The 24,073-nt window shown below is 40.5% G+C and overlaps 2 protein-coding genes across 2 annotated transcripts; both read right to left on the bottom strand.

The window, feature by feature from the left end:
* Positions 1-562: 562 nt before the first annotated feature.
* Positions 563-13,336, bottom strand: LOC119009323 (5-hydroxytryptamine receptor 3A-like). The gene is made up of 10 exons (XM_037080444.1): positions 13,236-13,336; positions 11,731-11,885; positions 11,508-11,552; positions 10,230-10,339; positions 9,610-9,779; positions 9,303-9,463; positions 3,453-3,663; positions 3,175-3,348; positions 2,547-2,632; positions 563-2,184 (listed from the first exon to the last, which is right to left on the bottom strand). Exons 1-10 carry the CDS (start codon positions 13,273-13,275, stop codon positions 1,951-1,953), a joined length of 1,386 nt encoding a protein of 461 aa, XP_036936339.1. The 5' UTR covers positions 13,276-13,336; the 3' UTR covers positions 563-1,950.
* A 2,170-nt stretch (positions 13,337-15,506) lies between these two features.
* Positions 15,507-22,015, bottom strand: LOC119010223 (5-hydroxytryptamine receptor 3A-like). Its single transcript, XM_037082197.1, has 9 exons — positions 21,812-22,015; positions 20,280-20,324; positions 20,057-20,166; positions 19,215-19,384; positions 18,433-18,593; positions 17,439-17,649; positions 17,160-17,333; positions 16,909-16,964; positions 15,507-15,731 (listed from the first exon to the last, which is right to left on the bottom strand). The coding sequence occupies exons 1-9, from the start codon at positions 22,013-22,015 to the stop codon at positions 15,507-15,509; spliced, it is 1,356 nt and encodes a 451-aa protein (XP_036938092.1).
* Between the last annotated feature and the right edge of the window lie 2,058 nt (positions 22,016-24,073).

The raw sequence follows: 24,073 nt of genomic DNA, 5'->3' as shown, positions 1-24,073 counted from the left end.
CAAGTTCTGCACTTATTAAAAGCTCCTTTTTTATTTCTATGTGAATTTATGGATCCTATTTGAAATAATGTGTATCATGTCTGTTTGTTTAGATTTTTGAGTTATAATAATTGACTGTTACGGTTTTTATTCATTTATTTATTTATTCATTCATTCATTCATTCATTCATTCATTCATTCATTACCTCAGTTGACTCCATAAGCTGTGTGTCAACTATTGCTGCCTTGAATTGTGATTGATGAATCGGTGGACTTCGCAGGTCAAACTACAGTAAATAACTTCCTGTTAATTCCAGTAAATCAAGATATTCATGTCACACTATTTGTATGGGGGACTTTACCAATGTTATTCTGCAATATATTTAGTTTTATTCAAGTATGACTTTTAAGTGGCCTACAATGCTGCCTATAAATGCATTGAAATGAAAACCAACCTTTAAGCATATAATTCAAACCTGTTCTAGCCTATCATGAATTTGTTTTTGAGATTTTACATTTCAAGATGATTACAGATAATTCTAATATACTCATGCATCTTGAAACATGGACAGAGTAGGTTTTATTTGTTTTTATTGTTCATTCAGGATTAAAAGGGGTCTCAAACATCTCCTCAGAGCCAGTATAGAAATCACATATTAGGACTTTTAGGTGAATATTAACACATTAAGTTGAAAAATGCAAACGTGAACAGAACAGAAATGCATAATGATATTGTTAAATACATATACAAAAATATGTATAATACTTTCAGCATAGAATAGATGTGTTTCAGGATTGTTGAAGGGTCAGTTGAACAATTTGTACATATCAAAGTCATTTTTTCTTCTCATATTATACATTACTCCAGTGCATCACCTATTATCTTAGCCTGACTTGTAGACTACAACCTTTTAACCTGTTTCACAAACTAGGTGGCTTGATTTATACTGTACGAGGTCAAAAAAGTTATGATAGCTTTTGCTGAGAGGTCATAGAGGTCGTATTATGCTTTTTAGGTTTTTGCCTTTCCTTTATTTTGTTATGTAACATTTTTGTGCATGTAAAAGGTCTGGAGAGTGAAAAAGTTTCTAAGTCCACACAAAAGGAAGTCACTCTCTCCAAAAGAAAACACTTCTCCTGCACTGCCTGGAACGCCCAGTTTAGAGTCGAGCCTTTACTTCTGTAACTTACGTGTGTCACTATGTAACAACATCCTCCAGTCGGTCAGCAGACATACAGTTGCAACTGCTGTAGCGGCGTTATTTTAGATCACACTACCTCGCTCGACATGACCTGCTCTTCTCTGCCTCTGATTGGCTACATCTGCCCGTTAACTAATGTGCTTGTGCAGCTCTTACAAAGATTAAACAGGTAAGATGTGTCACTCAGCAGCTAAAATGGAGCATTCAAGACACAGTGGGAAAAGGGATTCTGCAGCAAAGCACCATATGAGAAAAATTATGTTTTTTTTTCTATTCTATTAGGACCCCCCAAAGAAAAGTACGAACCTGAACTGAGCATATTATGACCTTATTAACTTTAAGTTTTATATGTTAACATGCTTTTTGGTGGATTATAAAGATTGCCCATATCAAACAGTAAATACATACTTAAGTAGGTCAACATGCAATTTTGTTTACACCTGCAAGATTCATTTTTTATTTAATATGTGTATTGGTGGATTCCTAAAATGATTATGATTACCACATAGCAAAGACATACAAGTCTACAAGTTTTATTATTTGGGATTATGAGGGATGTGTACTTGGACTGGCTGGAGTGAGCGCAACATGTTTGGTTAGTGACGTAAGTTCAGACACCAAAGTTCGGGGCAGAGACTTTATAATCACAACAGCTTCACATTGAGCTGCAGGGTGACACATTGTTACTCATCTGAAGACATTTTGTTTTGATATTCCCCTGTGGGTTCAGAGTAAAACCAACACCCTCTTGATGTGCCATTTTTTAGCACTAGTCTTCATTCCAACAGACAGCAATATAGACTAAAAACACACTGGCAGCTATGATATAGAAAATGAAGAAAACTGTGTTGATTCTTTTACACACTCTCCTCCAGTAGCCAGCAGGCTTTGCTTCTTCCTTCTTGCTGTTGAGGAGCAGAGACGGCGGTTTCACCAACTCCCCCAACTTGGAGTCATTGGACTCCTCCATCACCTGGCTGCTGCTTCCCTGATGACTTAATAACTGTGGTTTAAAAAACATGATAATACTGCTATTATTATCTGCTATCAAGTTTGACATTCACATTTTTGTGGCAATTGGTATTTTTGTGTTTTAAACTGCACAAGTCATACTAATTAACTTCCCATATAATTCAGCTTTTCTTCAATGTCTTTTTAAAAAAAGAAGGTATATCATGAGCATGTGCCACAAAGCTTTGAATTAGTTATTATATTTTTAGGTTTTTATATCCTCAAATACATTTCCTGGGGCACTTCCTCTGAATGTAATTGCAAAATGTTGGCCTAATAACAAAGCCACAATATTTCAGCAGGATAAGGTAGTCAATTTGTGTAAAATATTAAAAGGTAAAACTTTATCCTGACCTCTTGGGGCAATGGCAGCACTTCAGGTGGTGTTTTACCAGCAGACACATCACAGACACAGGCAGAGTGAATCCATGTATTTATGCCTGAAATGATGAATTAGACACAAAAGATGGTAAGTGTATATTTAAAATAACACAGCTATCTCATTTGTACCGATATTTTACATATTGCTGTTTCAGAGAAACCATAAGGTAACACAAAGGTGCACAACGTAAGAACTGACCACCTGTGGAAATCATACAGACAATTAGGGGACAGTATATCACTAGAGTAACTGATAGCTGCAGCTAAATGGAGCTGCCCTTAGCTAGTTAGCTGAGTTAGCTGTGCAGCTTGTGGTTCTTAGCTGACTCTGCCCAGACTGGGAGCTCAGAGCTCAGAGGGACTGTTGGTGTTTACGATGCTAGCACAGGAGCTTTAGACCGCTGGAAGGAGGTTTTCAGACCCGGGGCACTGGAGGACAACACTGATGAGGAGCAGCTTTGGATAAACATGTAATGTTAATATTTCTTATTTTCCTTCTTCACATTCTGTTGATAAAATTTGTTTATTTTTGAATGTTTTAAACTAGTTCTGAGATCATGAATTTCATTCAAACTTCCATAATAGTTGTTGTAAATCTCACCCCTGAAACAGTTATCAAGGCTGATTTTGCCTTGTTTGTCTCCACAGTCCTCACTCAGGTTTTGGTCTCCATTTGGCTCATTTTCTTTGGAGTCTTTCTCCAACAGGTACATCACCAAAATTGTCTCCATGAGGCTGAGCATCATCAAACCAAAAATCCCAACAATGTAGGTCGCTAAAGGGGAGAACATCATCGTTAATGTGGACAAATAACTACACACTGATTCAGCATGTGCTGTTCTGGCTCATATGAAGTTCAGTGACTCTGAGCTACTTTACCTATAAGTGGAATCCTGTCTGAAGAAGAAGGCAGGATTTCATTCAGAATAAGTTGCATCACAGTTACAGCAAGCAGCACAGTGACCTTGAAGCCCAGCTTCTCACCGCTGCTGTCTGAGATTAGGAAGGAGACCAAGTCCAGACCCAAGAAGAACAGGATGGGCAGCAAGAAGTTGACAACGTAGAGGACAGAGCGCCTTTTCATGTGGATCTGTGAAGGGTCAGGTGGTTGATTCAAGGCGGAACTGAAGCAACTACAGGTGTGAAAGGTATATGGCCGCACACAAGTTGCAACAACATGGTAATCCCCTACATATACACTGGTGCATGGAAAAATTCAAATCACTCTGTAGCAGTGTCGGGGCTCATTGCTCATAAAAGTAATATATCACACATTACATATTACTCTCAAAAATAGTAATGCCTTACATTACATGATTACTCCTCCATCCATCCATCCATCCATCCATCCATCTTCTTCCACTTATCCAGGGCCGGGTCGCGGGGGCAGCTGTCTGAGCAGGGACACCCAGACTTCCCTCACCCCGGACACTTCCTCCAGCTCTTCTGGGAAGATCCCAAGGCGGTCCCAGGCCAGCTGGGTGACATAGTCACTCCAGCGTGTCCTGGTTCTTCTCCGGGGTCTCCTCCCGGCGGGACATGCCAGGAACACTTCCCGAGGAAGGCGTCACAGGGGCATCTGAAACAGATGCCCGAGCCACCTCAACTGGCTCCTCTCAATGTGGAGGAGCAGCGGCTCTGCTCCGAGCTCCTCCCAGGTGACAGAGCTCCTCACCCTATCTCTAAGGGAGCGCCCTGCCACCCTGCGGAGGAAACTCATTTCAGCCACTTGTATCTGGGTTCTTATTCTTTCAGTCATGACCCAAAGTTCATGACCATAGGTGAGGGTAGGAACGTAGATTGACCTGTAAATCGAGAGCTTCGTCTTTCGACTCAGCTCTCTCTTCACCACGACAGACCGGTACAACGACCGTATTACTGCGGCCGCCGCACCGATCCGCCTGTCAATCTCACGCTCCACCCTTCCCTCACTCGTGAACAAGACCCCAAGATACTTAAACTCCTCCACCTGAGGCAGTAGCTCTCCCCCAACCCAGAGGGGACAAGCCACCTTTTTCCGGTCGAGAACCATGGCCTCGGATTTGGAGGTGCTGATTCTCATCCCAGCCGCTTCACACTCGGCTGCAAACCGTCCCAGGACATGCTGGAGGTCCCGGCTCGAAGGAGCCAACAAGACCACATCATCCGCAAAAAGCAGAGATGAAATCCTGTGGCTCCTGAACAAGATCCCCTCCGGCCCGTGGCTGCGCCTAGAAATTCTGTCCATAAAAATAATGAACAGAACCGGTGACAAAGGGCAGCCCTGCCGGAGTCCAACATGCACCGGGAACAGGTCTGACTTACTGCCGGCAATGCGAACCAAGCTCCTGCTCCGCTCGTACAGGGACCGTACGGCCCTTAACAGAGGGCCTCCGACCCCGTACTCCCGGAGCACCTCCCACAGAATGCCACGAGGGACACTGCCATGCAATGTTACAGAGACGTGTCAAACAAGACAGCCCTACAACTTCCAGACACTTGAGGTACTCAGGGCGAATCTCATCCACCGAGGAGCTTCCCGATTACCTCAGTGACTTCGGCTTGGGTGATGAATGAGTCAACCTCTGAGTCCTCAGCCTCTACTTCCTCTATGGAATTGAGGAGATCCTCGAAGTATTCCTTCCACCGCCCGACAATGTCCCCAGTCGAGGTCAACAGCTCACCACCTCCACCGTAAACAGTGTTGGTGGAGGACTGCTTCCCCCTCCTGAGGCGCCGGATGGTTTGCAAGAATTTCCTCGAGGCTGACCGAGGTTTTGCTTCTGCGACTGCCCGTGCTGCCGCCCACCTGGCCTGCTGGTACCCATCAGCAGCTTCAGGAGTCCCCCGGGCCAGCCAGGCTCGGTAGGACTCCTTCTTCAGCTTGACAGCATCCCTTACTTCCGGAGTCCACCACCGGGTTCGGGGATTGCCGCAACGACAGGCACCGGAGACCTTACAGCCACAGCTCCGGACAGCCGCGTCAACAATAGAAGTGGAGAACATGGTCCATTCGGACTCAATGTCCCCAGCCTCCCTTGGTATCAGGTCCAAGCTCTCTCCAGTACCCCTCCCAGGGACTCCAAGAAGGCCGGGTACTCTACACTGCTGTTCAGCCCATAAGTCGAAACAACAGTGAGAGACCTATCTCCGACCCAAAGGCGCAGGGAAACGACCCTCTCGTTCACTGGGGTAAACTCCAACACATGGCAGCTGAGCCGACGAGCTATAAGCAAGCCCACACCAGCTTGCCGCCTCTCTCCCAGAATAGAAGAGAGTCCAGCCTCCCTCTGCATAGAGGAGAGCCCGACTATCTCTAGCCGGTACCGCTCAACCTCTCGCACCAGCTCAGGCTCTTTCCCCCCCAGTGAGGTGACATTCCATGTCCCCATGGCTAGAGTCACTGTCCGGGGATTGGGTCGCTGTGGCCCCCGCCCACGACCGCCACCAAAATCACACCGCACCCGCCCCTTCTGAACCCTCCTGCGAGTGGTGAGCTCACTGGAGGTTGGGCCCACGTCACTCCTTCGGGCTGTGCCTGGCCGGGTCTCGTGGGCAAAGACCCGGCCACCAGGCGCTCGCCTGCGAGCCCCAACCCCAGGCCTGGCTCCAGGGTGGGGCGCCGGTAACGCCAATCCGGGCGACGTAAGGGTCCTTGATTTTGTGTCTATCATTAGGGGCTTTTGAACCGATCTTAGTCTGACCTGTCACCTGATTACTCCTCGAAGAAAGTAATTAGTTACATTACTCGTTACATTCTCATTCATGCTTGCTTGGTGTCTCATTCATGTTGCTCCACGGTTCTTTAGCAACAAGCTTTGTGTGTGCATGCTGTCTCTGTAGGTGCTTCGTTAAGTTTGAGGTAGTGTTAGCAGCGATGGAGAGAAGTTTCCAAAACAGGCAAAGTGTGCACCTTACAGTCAACTTATATACCTTAGTTCAACAAATCCAAAGTAATGTTTGTATCTCCAACCATCAAAAGTGGCTTTATGCAGCTATCAGTTATGGTGAAAGATACCTTGTGCCAAACCCTCCCCCCCAGCCCGTTGTGTGTGACGTGTGCGACTATGCTGTTGAAATTGATAACCTAGCAATGTAACATAAGCAACGAGCTTGGCGAACTGTAATGTGATTACTACATTCAGAACAGTAATGCCTGAAAAAAGTAATGTGATTAGTAACGCGTTACTTTGTAACTCTCTTGGAGTCATAGTAGAACTATTGAGTGTCTTTTGTCTTGTCTAGCAGGCGCTTAACTTTGAGGGGATTGTAAGCTGTTGGTGTGAGCAAGGCTCGAGCAGCTGGCAGCTTATTGCGAGGTCTCCTGTCCATTAACAGTTGTGCAGGTGACAGCCCTACTGACTCAAGTGGAGTAGTTCTGTAGTCCATCAGTGCAAGGTGTTTGTCTGCTGCTCCACTCCAATGTCTCTGCACTATTTGCATTGCTCCCTCTGCTTCACCATTTGAGTGCAGCGTGTGGGGTGAAGATGTTTTGTATGCTATTCCGTAGCTTTCACAGAAGTCTTTGAACTCCTCTGAGGAGTACTGATGGCCATTATCTGACCGGAGCCAGGATGGGATACCATGTATGAGCTTTCAGAGTCTCTATGATGGTGCAGCTTCTCGTGTCCTTTAGTTCATGCACTCCCATGAACTTTGAGTAGTAGTCCACAAGCAGAATGTACTGTTTTCCATCAAACTCAAACAGATCTGATGCCACCTTTTCAAATGGCATCTCTGGTGTCTCTGTCGGTTTGAGGGGATGTCTGAGTTTGTTTTGAAAGTCAGCACAGTTGCTGCAATTTTTGACCGCCTCCTCAATTTCTGCACTCGTGCCTCACAAGTAAAGCACTTCACGTGCTCGCTGTTTGCTTTTCACTATCCCCAAATGAGACTGGTGAATGAGTTTCAGCATGTGCTCCGGTGGGGGAAACCACAATGCATAATCCTTTGTAAATTAGTCCATCAGACGAAACAAGTTGACTTCTTGAGTCCCAGTACGGCTGCACAGGCACGGGTGCATCTCGTCTGCATTCAGGCCAGCCACTTTGAATAGTCTGTAGGAGACAGCTTAGATCCTCTTGTGGGTGCTCCATCAGTTCTGTGTATTTTTGGTTGCTGACTGAGACAAAGCTGAGCATGGAGACACACTCTAGTCCATTGATCTCTGGGGTGCACTCTGAAAGCTGTGCTCTGGACAGCGTGAGGTTGTAGCCATCACTGATGTTTATTTGCATCTGCACTTCAGACTTCTGACACCATGTAATGTATTGCTGAACGAACCGCACGAGCATAGAGCTGAACTGTGTTTACTTCCACACTGCGCATTGAGTCATGAAGTCAGACAGTTACAGCAGGTACAGTTATCAACACTGGTGCTTATGAACACAAAATGTTAAAATGTAAGAACCCTTTGTGCTCAACCAGTAATATTTTGACCTGCAAATTATTGACCTCAGGTATTTTTTGTGGAGAGACAAAACAATGCTTCCCTCTGAAATGTAATGAAATAGAATATAAAGAATCACTAAATGGAAATATTTAAAGGTCCCATATTATACTATTTTTCATCAATTTCACGTCTGTCAGAGGTCCAACAACACTGTATTCGGAATGCATTGCCCCAAACCCTTCCGTGGTCCTGAATTTCAGTTGTCGCTCGGGTGAGCTCTACTGAGAGTAGGCTGTTTCACCTTTAAATGCTAATGAGCTCCATCTGTCAACACCTGCCTTGCCTGCTACACGACCCTCTCAGGGACACGGTGCTACATGCACTAATGTTTTACGGTGGATGTATAGGTATGGCTCACTGAGATGCTTCAACCATACCAATTTGACCCAGAATCGGACCCAGAAGGAGAGGCTCCTGAAGAAGTACAGACTCTGTGGCTGCAGCAGGATGTTTCAGAATGGTTAGTGTGTCTGAATAATGTTACATGATGTGAAGTATGAAGTTGGGCAGTGAACAGTGACAACAAATTTGTCTTCAAAATAAGGGCTTTACCTTGCACCCTACTGGAGGTTAGAACTGGGTTCTCAGCTTTTAATTTGAAAGTAGCAACCATTTGTAGCTTGCCGCTACACAACAAGCGGACACAACCAAACAGCTACAGAGACAGAGGAGACACTAGCATCCTCTGGATCTCAGTGGCTTTCCAGTTGCTCATCTTGAGGCCCGCGGATGAAGTGATGAACTGACTGCTGTGATCAGCTGTTTCCGGGTTTTAAAACTCCCAGCTGTGGGTTGCACAACAGTGCAGGTCATCGACACCTCCGCCCATCTCACGCAATTGCCGGCACACTGACGTCTTGGATTTAGATAGCAATGGAGGCGGAAATAAGTGTTCCCTCCAAGGCGTCAAATTGGCAGACCAAAACAGACCCCCAATTTGCTGCCTTCTGTCTAAATCCAAAGACGTAGCCGCAAAAAGGACAGCCAATTGGTGGCCCAGTATTACAACAGCTTGTGTTTGTCTCCAACACAGTCTCCAAACTCTTGGACACTGTTCGCATAATCTCTGTCTCCAGTCTGCACATTTTCAGACTTTTTAATGTGATAACCAAGCTCCATCGTAATATTATTAAGATCAAACTTGCTTCACACACCACTGCATAGTGGACCGAAGCGGAGCTAACTAGTTAGCCAATATGGGACCTTTAAAGAAAGTACTTGTACTGCCTTGAGACATAGAGGTGGAATGGAAAAACTTCACTGTCCATCTCTGTGTGTCTGTAACCATAAAAACTTACAGTGTAAACCAACATGCTCTGCTTGAGTTCAAAATTGTCGACAGTTTTGTTGGTGATGGTCATGTTGATGAGCAGCCACTCAGACTGGGAACGAATCATTGTAAGAGTCCAATTAGTGCTCCGTGAAGAGTTCACCCATGGAAGAAACTGCATTTCCTTGTCTGAAGTGGGAGATTAAAAAAAATTAGCTGAGGTTTCCTTGCAAGAAAATAAAGAAGGAATGTATATGTGTGTAAGAAAATAAGAAAATATGAACAACTAATAGGAATTTTATTAAACTTTTAAATGAAACATCTGAATGACTCACTGCTGTATATGGTAGACTTGAAGGAGAGGTCGCAGCTCTGAATGTCAAAGGGGAATTTGTAAACATTCATCTTGCAGATGCTGACCACCATCATGTCATTCCTAAGCCAGACTTCACTATAGTTGTAAACAATTGCATAAGGACTCGCAGAGGCCTTGTCCTTCCCTGTCCTGAATGAGAACAAACATGTGTCCTTTACACTGAATTTTCATTGTGTATCACCAAATATATTAAACACAATAACTTCATGTAAAATACACTGAAAGTATAAAATAAACTACAACACATTCTGTATAACTGCAAGATCTCTGTTTAATACTGGTTTGGAAAATTTGTTGCAATTTACAATTATTTCTTTAAGTATAAAAAACACTATACACATGTGTATGATAATATTACACATCAAATTTGTTAATAATGGTTTTAAACAAACTGTCAGCAGAACAAGGTTTTGAGAGGATGTAGACACTGTAATATTGTGGTATTTCTCAACGGTAATAAAGGCCGATAACTGTTGTGAGTGTGTATATATATATATATATATATATATATATATATATATATATATATATATATATATATATATTTGTGAGCATGAGAGTACACACATTCAGACTTACATCTCTTCAATGGTTAGGTCTGGTGTCCACAATTGTTTAGTAGGGATTGTAATGTTCTCAATACCACAGAAATCCTCAGGATTCCAAGAAATGTACTCATCGTGCCAAAGCTACAGAGGAAAACAGGGAGAAATTTGGATTTGCATAACAGCGAACTGTAAAGTACTTCAGAGATATAAGATGTAATCTTTTGTACTCATGGTGTACTAGTACTGTATGTTCTAACACATGTATGTAGCTACTTGGGAACAAGATGTAAAAACTGGGTGCCCATTTTTATTATTACAAGGTTTGTATTTCTACTGAGCAGTAATCTGTGATTCATTTACAGGGAATTTATTCCAAAACTTTTTATCACTGGGTACCTATTCCATTAAACTGATGTTTCAGTGAAGATGGAGTGAAGACTTCTGCATCACTCAATTGCCCAGATTTTATGTCATTCATCCAAAGTAAAACTTTGAGGAAACTAGAGGGTAACATCTGTGTATTTACTTCACAATAAATGTCCAGTGGACACGGTATTGTCATGGATACCATCAGTGTCTTTAGCCCGTCTCACTGTCACTTGGGTCTATGGCCTCCCACCCATGTGTTCATCCCAGGAAGTGAATACAACTATAGCCCAAGGTGAAACACTAAATATGAATCATATCTCTCATGTGTGTTTTACATACTCTCCTGACAGCAAACTGTTCTGTTGATATAGTTTGTTCTCCATGTATTGAGGCAAGTAATGTCTAAATAAAATGTTCTCCTACTGTTCTCTTTAGTTACAGAGTAAGTGTAAGTAAGTCTTTATTACATTTAGTTATATGGTAACTACAAGATGTAGGCTGAGTGGCCATAAACAAACAACCATGAATGAAGCTGAGGTGAGACAGTTTAAAGATGCTGACAGTATCAATGACAACACTGTGTCTTTTGGACATTTACTATGAAGTAAACACCACCCCATTCATTTTAGTAACCCAAGTTTAATTTACCTTGCTTGTTTGACATAAAATCACATAAGATTTAGGCCTTTGAGTGATGCAGAAGTCATCACTCCATGTCCAGACATTGGAATAAGTTCCCAGTAGTAATTTCATTGTAAATTCTCTGTAAATCTCAAATGTCTAGATTATTGCCCAAGAGACATACATTACATGTAATAATAAGGTACACTGTAAAAATATATTTAAATAGATACTTTTTTTTATCTAAATTGTTACACAAAAAAGAACATTTGATTTTCACATCAGTCAAACATTTTTTTCTTTCCCAGAGAGAACTCACCATGTCAATCCAAACGTACGAAATAAATTTCTGATCTTTCTCGTTCTGCAAGTAAAGAAACATGTCCACATTCAGTGTTAATATATAGTGTTATGGAAATATACACTGAGCCAAACTCTGTATATTGGCCTGAAGACTTTGTTGTGACTCAACAACAGTCAAACAAATTTAAGGTGGTCGGTACTAGTCGGCACTGGGAGTAGTTTCTAAATATACAACTTACCATATCTAGGATGGCATAGATGAGTACATCCAGAGTTACTTGAGTGGGTGTTGTGTGGTTTTTAACAGGCCGGGTCATGGTGTTCTGCACCTTACCTTCAGGGTACAAATGCATAAAAAGGTTTCTATAGCTGCAGCTGTCATTGGACGATTCTCCTGCAGAGAAAGCATCGAGGCATGTTAACTGCGAGAGAGGTTCATTCTAAACAAAAAGCAATCAGAAAAATGTGATGTTTGGGTGAAGTTATAGGTCCTGACTGGCGAGGTCCCTGTTGTTTTTGTAATGACGATTTTTTGTCGCAAATGATCGTATTTTTCACTGCCTCAACATACCCCAAAACTCATCAAACTTGGAATATATGTCACACCTGCTGAAAATGTTCATAATCTATTCTCATCACTACACGAACACACAAAATTTGAACAAAGATGATGGTTGCGTCGTCGCTTGCATACAAGTTGAACTTGGTGGGATAATACCCACAGTTCCAAAAAGGGTAGTCATGCTACCGAGAGGTGTCTGCCTCTGAAGTCAATAAGAGGGAATATCACTAGACACACGTATCTTATGTTATAGCGGGGTCGTTAACTATAGTCTATAGACTAACTAAGTATATAGTTCACTCATAAGACTATGTGCGTATTTTACCCAGGATGTATATGTATGGAAGTGTGTGTGTGGGTGTGTGAGTTAGTAAAAGGAAAGAAGCTAAGAGAGAGCTTTGTTTATCGTCCACTGATTGAGCCGGAATAAGAAGTACTGTAATCACACACAGTGGCCAAACCATACAAGCTATCCACTGAGTGGATCAGCATGAGTGAGCTCCTAGAGAGCATAATTAGCATAACACAACACAACACTAACAAAATAAGCATAAAAGTATTCACCACAAATATAAGCAAAATAAAAACACGCTATATACTATCTGTCTCTGCCTAAACAGAAGCCCTTGACTTGTGTCACTCGTTGTGACAAGCATGTGTCTCATCCTAGTCGAAACTCCAACTCATTTTGGATGTGAGCACTGAGTAAGCTGCAGGATGGGTGGATGGACAGTAACTCAAATTACAGTTTGCCAGACCTAAATTCCTCAGGTTGATAAGGCCCTAGTATTTAGGCTTTTGATTTTCCCTACAGGCTTCTCCTTGTTTGAGATATGTGGGGTACGGCCCTACACACATCCTCAGGAAGCTCCAAGATTACACAGGAACATTACACAACACAGGACATACAGTCCGTGAATGGTAAAATAAGTGTATAATAAATTATATAATTATATAATTATTCAGTATTTTGCTGTTGCTTACAGCATGAAGCATTATGTTTGAAAAATTACACAACACCTCTTTTCAGAAACTGCATCCTTGTAACTCTTGATTAGCCAGACCTCTCTTCATTCAGTCAGTTTTCTTTGGTAAAACTTGATTCCACTGAAAGCTGTTCGCAGCGAGGTTTATGGATTATCCAGAGCATCAGAGACACTGTGAGGATGAGAGAAACCTTACCTGTGAGGAGGAGCAGAAAGAGGAAGCCAGCAAGCATCATGACTACAGGACCAGTGAGAACCCAAAGTCCGTCAGAGTACAACTGCTGTGCATCCCTGTCACCTCAGTGCTGTCTGTAAATATCAGCTAAAACTGGAAGAGGGCTGGACAAACAGAATGACCAACCCCCTTCGTGTTACTTTGTCCATGATAGTAATCTACGGCAATCGTTCTCCATAATTGAATCACAGAGGTTTTAATGGAGTTTGTGGAAATATTAGAGAGCCATTTTTGGTTGATGCACAAACTGTAGTGAGTGCAATCACTTCCATTAAATTCCAGAATATTATATTATAGTGAGAGGAAAATATTTTATATTAATAGAGTTTGCTGCTTCTTCTACTTTAATTTCAGCGGGAAAGAAAGAAAGTATGACTACTCCTGGTCTGGGTCCAGTGGACCAGCTGCTGTCAGTAAACAGAGCAGAGGTGAGAAAAATCCTGCTGAGCGTGAATATTAATAAAGCTGCTGGTCCAGATAATATTCCTTGTCCTTGTCCATGATGAAACAGTGATGTACAGATTGACACTTCTTAATCCCTACTTTAAGAATAACTCACACCAACAACCAGAATTTTATATTATAGTAAAGATAAAGTACTTTTATACTCTTTTAGTACTCTTATTTCCTGTCAGTAGAACAATAATTTTTCATGTGTTCCATTCAGTTGTGGAAACACACCTCTGTTTTGTTACAGAAATCATTAAGGTTAAACACCTATTGGACTTGAACAATTTAAACCAACTCCTGTATCCAAATTAAACTGATACAAAATAATTGTTTCTGGCTCATTTATAGTTAATGTCTTTCACAATTAACCTAACCTGGCCAATTTTCATTCAATGATGCAACAAATTTAGCGATATTTGGCTATATGGCTTAAACGCAGTGTACTTCACACAGTTATGAAATGCTGTGATTAAACCAACAACACAAAGAACAAAGACTTCAGAATGAATTGTAAAATAAACAAGTGTGTTCCAATATCAAGTCAGTTATGGTTACTTATGTGAAGGTGCTTGTTCAGACTGATGAACGGAGAGAAACTCTGCAGCTCTCCTCGGCTCTGGGGAGCAATTTATCACTTTTAGTTCATTATGTTGGTTTTTTAGCAGCATCTTTACCGTTTCGGTTCACTCTCATCACTCTTACAAACACATATATGGACAAAACAGACAGAATATTTTTGTTTTTGTTTATTTCTGCATTAAAAAGAGTCTCATACATCTCTCCATAACTTCTTTAGAAGGACACATTTTATGTATTTTAGAATATTATGTGTTTCAAGGGAATGTATCTACAGGGGAATGCCCAATGTCAACTAACTGGATAATAAACAAGTGCCTGGGACCTCATAGCTGGTCAGCTATGTTGTTAAAGACGACATCAGGCTTACTTAGATTGCACCGCCAATATAGCTGAAGCCTTCCTAACCTTCCTACGTCTTTTTAGATTATGCACACCAGTGTGTGTATTATCTGTAAACCCATCAGTCAGCATGCCGTGCCACTTGTGTGTGATGGAAATCTCAGGCCTATCATATCACAGTCATTATCTCAAGATCTCAAATGAATTATATAATTATCTCGAGAAAACAAAGTTTTGTTATCTCAAGATCTCAAGGAAATTATTCTGTTATCTCAGGAAAACAAATGAAATTAACTCATTATCAAGGGAAAATGGAGGAAATAAAATGTATGAATCTGTCCAGAGGGATTGTAAAAGTCAGCCCAAAACAAAAACAGACCGCAAGTCTTACCCAATGGGACTGCTACGTGTGTAGAATGTCTGGCAAACCTTTGGAAGGACTACCACAAAATCACATCAAAATTTCAGTATTGTCAGTGTACACAGGTTAGCGTTGTTAGCTATGGCTGCCAACATTTTAAGCGCGGTGTGGTGATATATTGCTGCATCGAGTGGCTGATGTTATGCTGTTAATTGCTTGTACTAAAGTAAATGTTGTCAAGTTTTTTTTTTGGTCGGATTATAAGAATTACCCACATTACATGTTAAAGATACACTTGTGTAGAATAACATGCATATTTTGACACCAAAACACCTGCATGCACTTTATACTTTTTTTAATGTCTGTAGAGGTGGATTACATAAGGACTGTGATTAACAACATACTACTCAAGGTAGTGCACAGGGATGGTACAACATGTGATGAATGTGACCCAGTGACCGTTTACAACTTCTGGTAACTATCACTAAATTATTGTACTGTGATTATTCTGCATTCCACCTGTAAAACATGTAGACTAAAAACAGAGCTAAAGCGATGATATAGAAGATGAAGAACCCTTTGTTGAGTTTATTACAAACTCCCTTCCAGTAGCCAGCAGGCCTTGCTTCTTCCATCCTGCTGTTCAGAAGCATTTTCACCAACTCCCTCAGCTCATATAACAGTTTTTCAACATCATGGGACTCCTCCATCAGCTGGCTGCTGCTTTCCTGAAAAGGTTTAATAAACTTTGATTAAAGTATGTGATTTTTGTAAATTAAGCTGCTACATTTGACACACATACCCATTTTTGTTTCAGATGTAATGTTTGCGCTTGTTTCAACCCCAGACATCATATAAATGTTTTGATAAATGTGTGTGCTGTGTGCTTTGTGCTGTGTGCTGAGCGCTTTGTGTGTTGTGTTTTGTGTTGTTTGCTGTGTGTTTTGTGTTGTTTCCTGCATGCTTTGTGCTGTTTGCTCCATGCTTTGTGCTTTGAACTGTAAAAATCACACCCTAAGGGAGAACTGGACTGAGAGTAGACAGGAGGGAACATGTTTGAACACAGCTCAACAGTCAGTGCATTTAAATGATTGGACTACTGTGTTAGTCCGACTTAATCCAGACTTTGAAGTTCATGCAAACATGTTGGTTTATTTACTCTTTCATGTACACACCTTAGTCAGACCTGAACTGGCCTCTGCATTCTGCACACTCACCACAGTCCTCACTACACTTTGGTGGCAAATATTGTATTTTCTACACTGCTACTTTTATTTGATAATTTTAGCTAGAAGTTACTTTGCAGATTGTATGCTGCATCAGAGCCAAATCAGCACATTGTAATTTACAATAAAAACAACAACTATAAAACCCGACTGATTGTGATAATTGCTGATAAATGCTGAATATCAGATCCGATCAGATCCAGGACACCCACATAATAAAGTATCTACTTGCATGTAAATACAGGGATAATTTATCTTTAGATTTTGATACTTCATTACACTGAATATCAGATACTTTAAGACTCAGTACAACTCATATGGGTAACTTAAAGTTTTACGAAAGTAACATTTTTGTATGATATCTCTACTTTTATGACTTCTGGTAAGTTCTTCTTAATATCTGTCACTGAGTCTATTTTTTATGGCAGCATGCTGAGGACAATGTGGAGTCTCACCGCCTGAGGATAGAAGACACTCTGGTAGCCTGGTGGTACAACACTTAAAAAATAAAGTCATCTTTGATTCACTGTTTTTCACTTAAAACACCATATAAACACCTTTTTTAAATGCACGCTCTCTGCAGGAAGAAGCAGTCCTGATGAAAAAAAAACAACAATTTTTTTCTAATCATGTGTAAAATAACCCTCTAGATTTAAAAAAGGGGAAACTTAACCCTGACCTCTTTGACCACCGGCAGCACTTCAGATGGTGTTTGACCTGGAGAAACATCACAGAGAGGCACAGTGAATACATTTATCAACTTTGAAAAAGATGCACACAAAACATGGTTAGTGCATATTCAAAATAACACAAGTGCTTTGTATGAGACATTGCATACGTGACTGTTTCCAAAGAAATGAACATCTGGAACAATTTATATGCTGCTTTGCAACTTCACCAGATGTGTGACTTTCCTATGGTCATGAATCTCACCTGTGTAGTAATTTTTTATGCTGACATCGCTCTCTTTATACCCAAAGTCTTCAATCATGCTTTGTTCTTTTTCTGCCAATTCTTTCGTGTCTTTGTGCAACAGAAACATCACCAAAACCGTCTCCAGGAGGCTGAGCATCATCAAACCAAAAATCCCAATACAGTAGGATGCTAAAGGGGGAAGGCATCATCATTAATGTGGACAAATAACTACACAGTGTCAGAAAATCCCATATAAAGTGCTGTCATATAAGACTCAAGAATGGGTTTCTTTACCTATGAGTGGAATCCTGTTTGAAGAAGAAGGCAGTATATCGTTCAGAATAAGCTGCATCACAGTGACGGCGAGCAGCACAGTGACCTTGAAGCTGAGCTTCTCACCACTGCTGTCTGAGATCATGAAGGAGGCCAAGTCCAGACCCACAAAGAACAGGATGGGCAGCATGAAGTTGATGATGTAGAGGCCAGCTCTCCTCTTGATGGAGATCTGTGAAATGATGTTCAAGGGTCAAGTGGTTGACCTGTACTGCACATCTGGCAGAGGCTGAACTAAAGCAACAGGTGTTACAGGTATAAAGGCAGCAGGTGGAATCCAGCTAGTCACTCCTAATCTGTCCACATCTACAGTGGTGCACCTGAGTTATGAAGGGGATCATCATTCTGGTGAGTGCTGGAGAAGTTAAGATGTGATTAATAAATCATTGTCTTTCATTGCTAATTCAAATCATAGATCACTTTCTCTCATGTTCTTGTCATCTGTGCGATGTGCAAGAGGCATGAAAGCTGCCTCACACTTCACACAGACACAGAGACCCTGATTTGATGACAGTGCGCTCAAATGTGCAACAAAGTCTTTTGCATATAAGCGCAAAAACACAAGCAACTTACAAGTGAGATTTTAAAAATCTTAAATAGAAATGAATAGATAGAAACTGGAGGCTTAAATGAGATGAATCCAAAAAGGGAAATGGAAACAAGAATATAAGCAAAACATCAAATGTGAAACTCAAAATGGGGAGTGGAAATCCCTATTTAACTCCTTAAATAGAAAAACTGAAATTAGTTTTGCATTTGCACTTCAAGCCTGTCATCAGAAAAGTCAAGGGGAAATAATAAATGAATCAGTGCTCCCCTTAGAAATGTATTGACATGGTAAACCGTATAAAGACTTACAAAATGTTAATACTTAGATCACTTGAGAAAAAGAGGTGGAAAAGTACATGGAAAATATTTACTTTCCGCCTGTGTGTCTGTGTCTGGGAATACTCACCGTGTAAATGATCACACTTTGGTGGAAGTCAAAGACATTGATGTTTTTTCTGTGAACCGTCATGTTGACGAACAGCCACTCGTACTGGTTGTGCATCAACTTGAGAGTCCCCTCGACAATCTCTGAAGAGTTTAAATGCTCATTGAGCACTATTTCCCTGTCTGAGGTGAGAAATAAAAATAAAAATGTGACATTTCCTTACAGGTTAACAAATAAGGACCGTATAATATGAACGATCAGCTGATGGAAAAACTGTAAAAGTCATTAAAGCACACATTCATTCAAACTCACTTTGACTTTTATTGTGACGTAGGCTGTGTGTTGAGAGAGTTTAGCATTTCATTCATCAGAAATGTGTTTACAGAGCGAAAAAATAGTTTGGGCTTTTTTGTTGCTGTAGCAGATCAGTTTGAAATAGGTCACAGAGTAGTTTTATTTATGAATTAAATGAACTGACTGTAGAGTTTAAGTCACATGATGACCTTTCACCTGATGTCATCAGTGATGAGCTCTTCAAAGGTTCAAATGTGACCAGAATGCTTTTCATTTTGCTGTAGGATATTCAACTTCCAGTATGTGTTTGTTTATTGGTATTATGTGTGTGTTTGGTGTATTTTACAAGACAAAGTGAGCAGTGGTTTAGAAAATGATGTAGTATGATGCAGTTTGTTGAAAGCCTCCATTCTGTTTGAAAATGGGTTTTGATAACACATGTTGTGCCATAAATTATGGTGCTACTTCCCCTCTGGGACGTATGAAACTGTCAAATGCAACAGACTCACCAGAGTGTACGACAGACTTGAAAGAGAGGTTGCAGGTCTGAATGTCGAAGGGGAATTTGTAAACACGCATCCTGCAGGCGCTGACCAACACCTGGTCGTCCGTTATTTCAATTTCACCATCACTGTGAATGATGAGAAACGGATTTGGAGGGGGTCTGTCCTTCTCTGTCCTGTGGGGAATCACGGTGGTATACTTTAAATTTCACATAGTTTATTATACCATTAAACACTGGGAGTTACAAAGGTTTATGACATAAATGTAACAACAATGTCTCTGGTTAAATGCTGGATGTGTGAATGTAAAGAGAATAGCACCTGTAAACTTCATGCCACATAACGTTAATAAACACAACATTTTGATTCTCACTTGGATCTTCAGGTCAAACAGTGTTCACAACGTCATCACAGATGAACAGTTCCTAAGTCAATGTTCACATCCTAACATAAGATTGTGGCTGCAGCTGCTCTACTTCATATTGTTTGTACATCTCTGTGTTGTTTTCTGTCTTTATGATGTTTAATTCTGCTGTTAAAGTGGCAGTTGTCTCAGTTTTGGGGTTCTCACTATTAAGCAGCACAGAAAAAAGGCAGATGATCGTGATCAAAACCAACTCAAACATGGATATAGTTTCTAAATGTTTTGTCCAAATCTGCCCAGCTCAGATATATTAGTTTGATCCTGATGAGTAATAACCAAGACATGTTTCAATCCTGTTGCTAAACTGACGAATGTTTTGGCATCTAGATGATTCGGTTTCTGTGTCATTTCTTAATGATAACATGATGACGAGTAACAGGTTACAGTTGTGAGTGTCAGAACACGAACGTACGCTCAAACTTACATCTCTTCAATAGTTATATCCGGCTTCCACAACAGTTCAGTGGGGAGAGACATATTGGTAATGTTGCAGAAATCATTAGGATCCCAAGAAAGGAATTCATTTTTCCACCACTGTGGATAAAAACAAGGAAAGAAATGTTTTTTCAAACAATTGCACTTTGAGTTTTCCAAGTGAGTTAGAGTGGAAATGTATTCATGGCCTTATTCTTTCAGACACAACTTACCATATCAATCCAAACGTAAGGAATCACTTGCTGGTCCTTCTCTCTCTAAGAGCAAAGAAGACGTTTAATTGACACAGTTTTAAACAGACACACTAGAATCACCAACATGAGTAATCAACAGAACTTCAGTTATGCAAATCAAACCAAAAAGCACTCAGGGCACAAAAACTCCGCCAAGTATATCTACTAAGGCTGGTTAATCAGCCCAATTTCCCAATTCGATTCGATTCCATTACAAATCAATTTTCGATTATTAACGATTATCAATTCGATTTTCGATTATTAACAATTATCAATTCGATTTTCGATTATTAACAATTAATGATCTTCCATTTAACATCAGTCAACTGCTGAATTATTTTACTTCTCTTTTGAGTAACACGTCACAGCACCTCCGGTATGTTATAGTGTAACTGTAATATCAAAATCATTATTTAATTTGTTTTAAATGAAGAAAGTTGCCAAGCTCAGCAGGTCGTGTTTCTCTATTCCCCACTCGTCTGCCATTGCTTTGAGAAACTCACAGATATTTCTGCCTGTGTGGCTATCATCCATAGCTTTCGTCTGAAGTACATAGGATATTAGCTTCCATTAACTGCTGACATAATGAGCTGTAATGGTCACATATGAGGCGGTTTGTATTGCAATTTCAAAAAAAAGAAATCAATCTTTGGAAATTTAATAATCGACTCACAATCGTCAATATTGTAATCACAATTAATCAATAATCTTTTTTTTTTTCACCACCTCTGATATCTACGTTAGATTTTTAATTTTTTTTAATCAACTATTCTGCATTCTTAAACTGGATTTGGATCAGCTGTCAATGTCTGATGGCTGCCATGCTTTAAAAAGAATATCTGTCATGGTTTGGGCTTCTTGGTTTGTTGATTTCCTGTTTTAATTTGTGGTGATATCCTGTTTTATGTCGTTTCTCGATACTTTTCTGCTTCATTCTCACCTGTGCTCCCAGGGTCCTATTTCCCTCCTGTGTTCCTGTGCCCCTCCCCAGTCTGATTGTTCCGACACGCCTCACGTCTCACATCAGCTTCGTTAACACCGACCTGTTCCCAGTGTGTGTCACCCTGCACATATCCCCTCATTACTTCAGTTTGTATTCAAGCCTGTGTTGTCCACTCACTCTTTGTCATGTCCATCCCTTGTCTCGAACGTGTCTGTAGTGCTTCTTGTGTTCCTGCAAGTCTTCCCCATGCTACTTTGGTTTGCTCCTGCCTGTGTTTTTTTTTTTTTTTCTTTTGGCCAGCTTATTAACGCTTGCTTTTGTTTTCTACCTACCTGCCTTGAGTGTTTTGCATTTACGTCCTCCTTTCATAATCATGACAAAATCTGGTCTCCGGGAATATTAGGGGCTGAGTACAATCAGAGCTAGGCAGCTGACACCTCACGTAGAATGTTTCATGTCCTGATTTTAAAGCCAATACAACATGAATTTGACATCCTGTTATGTCACTGGACAAGAGAGAAATTAAACCAATATAACCTATAATAAAGTTATATAAGCAACCACTTACCACGTCTAGCATAGCATAGAGTAGCACATCCAGTGTTACTGTTACTGGCTCTTTGTAGTTTTTAACAGGCCGGATCATGGTGAACTTCTCTTTGTTTTTGGTCAAGTTCAAGTGCTGTAAAACATCCAGATAAGTGCAGTTATGTTCATCAGATGTCTGAACATCTGCAGCAGAAACAAAGAGACACAAACACCAACAAATCATTTGCAATTCTGAGCTCCTTCAACATGTTTGATTATCGTCATCTCAGCTAGTTAGAGTTGTTATGTGCATCTACCGCCTCCGAACATCATAAAACTAAATAAATAGTTGCCACCAAAACCTGTGACTTGTAGAACCGATCCTGTATGTAAGCTTGTTCACGAAAACACTGTGGCTGTCAATATGGCCAGATGTATTGGGATTTTTAGCCATGCTAGCATGTTGAGTGAGATGATGTGGTTCACTGACAGACATCACGTGTGATTCAGAAGATGTAAATATATTTATCTCTCACCATTCACTACCTGCCATGGACAGATCAGAGATTCCCCAAGGTCCTGATGTGAACAGGGATCTCTCAAGATGTAGGTCACAGGTAATCAGAAGCTATTGGATGCACCTGTGATGTTTCTCCTACAGCTGGCTGCAATCAGTCAGCTGGGAGATTATATAAGGGGGTTGCAGTTCCTGTGCTCAGTTGGTTGTGTGTCTTCAGGGAGTCAATACCATCAGTTGGCTCTCTGTATATACGTTTGGGCAAAAATCTAGATGAGTGTGTTTGAAATGTCTTTGTTTTTGGAAAAAAAACATAAAACGCAACACTTTTGTTTTTGCCCCCATTTTTAATGAGCTGAACTTGAAGATTTAAAACATTTTCTATATACACAAAAGAACCATTTCTTTCAAATATTGTTCGCAAATCAGTCTAAATCTGTGTTAGGGAGCACTTCTCCTTTGCTGAGATAATCCATCCCACCTCACTGGTGTGGCATATCAAGATGCTGATTAGACCGGTGTACCTTAAGCTGCGCCCCTAGTACTTATCATACTACTTATTTGTGCAACTAAATATTGGCAGTTTATGATGTGTGTTTATCTTTCTCTTGTTTTTGAACATGACTGATGTATAATAATAGTAATAACAATCATTAATATCAAGCTCATAAAGCCAGCTCATGAATATAAGCAGTCATATGGTTGTGGTCACACAAATGTCATCATGAGATCGGAGCTGGCAGACATACGGACTAGCTCTGCTCAACCACTGAATGATTGTTACAGTACACTGAGTCTAATTTTCAACTTGAGATGCATCTGTGGTCCACCACCAAATGCGTGTTGATAATATCATGGCCAGGAGCACATTGTGTCTGAACCAAAATTCACTTCCAGCCATTTAGAAAACCTTTAACAAAAACTCTCTCATCATTATACATGACGTATACCGAGGCTGTTTTACTTTGTTAGTTCATGAGGCACTATGTGGCCTTTCACCAGTCAATTGCTTTTAGATTATGAGACAGGAGGGCCCATCAAATCCTCCAGCTCCTCTTTTAGCACAACAAAAACGTTGATCTGAGAGGAGCTGGAAATGTTGATACAAAAGAAACTAAAGACCATTTGTGGTTTGAATGTTTACACTTTTTATTTATTTTCAGCATCAAAAAATATATATACAAGGCAGAAACCAAATGTATTTTCTAATATCTTAAAGTTGGGCCCAAAAGGAAGAATAATTAATTGAGTAAAACTTTAAGTAACTCCATGTTGCCACAGTGTTGTGTGATAAGGGAGAAGATATTTCACCTCCAAACATCTTTCAATTTTAAATCCAGTCCAGAAAAGCATAAAAAAACAAGCATAAATAACTAACATAACTGTTGCTCTTATGGGTCTTTACTTATTTTTGCAAATCCTTCATTTAAATAACATGGAGATGCAAAGAGCACTTTCTACAATCTAACAGCAGTTTGGTCATTGTTGTTATCTTTAAATTATAATGAAAGGCATTTCTAAATACTGTGTCCACCATGTCCTGGTAAGTCAGGGCAGGTAAAATATTAGAAACAACAACCATACAGACATGAGCTACAATATTCTCCAAAACTGAACATCATAAGATTCATGAGGGCTGGATTTATTACAGCAATGTTGTATTTGACTGCATTAGTTTTAGCAACCATGCCAAATAAACTGGAAACCCAAATGGTATCTAAAATCAGCAGCCTTGAATCTAAAATAAAGCTGTTCATACTGAGGTTTGTGAATTATCCAGAGCTG

The sequence above is a fragment of the Acanthopagrus latus genome, chromosome 20 (genome assembly GCF_904848185.1).
Source record: "Acanthopagrus latus isolate v.2019 chromosome 20, fAcaLat1.1, whole genome shotgun sequence".
In the NCBI taxonomy this organism is placed as follows: domain Eukaryota; kingdom Metazoa; phylum Chordata; class Actinopteri; order Spariformes; family Sparidae; genus Acanthopagrus; species Acanthopagrus latus.
Note: the sequence above shows the minus strand (reverse complement) of the source record. Positions and strands in the feature narration are given on the sequence as shown.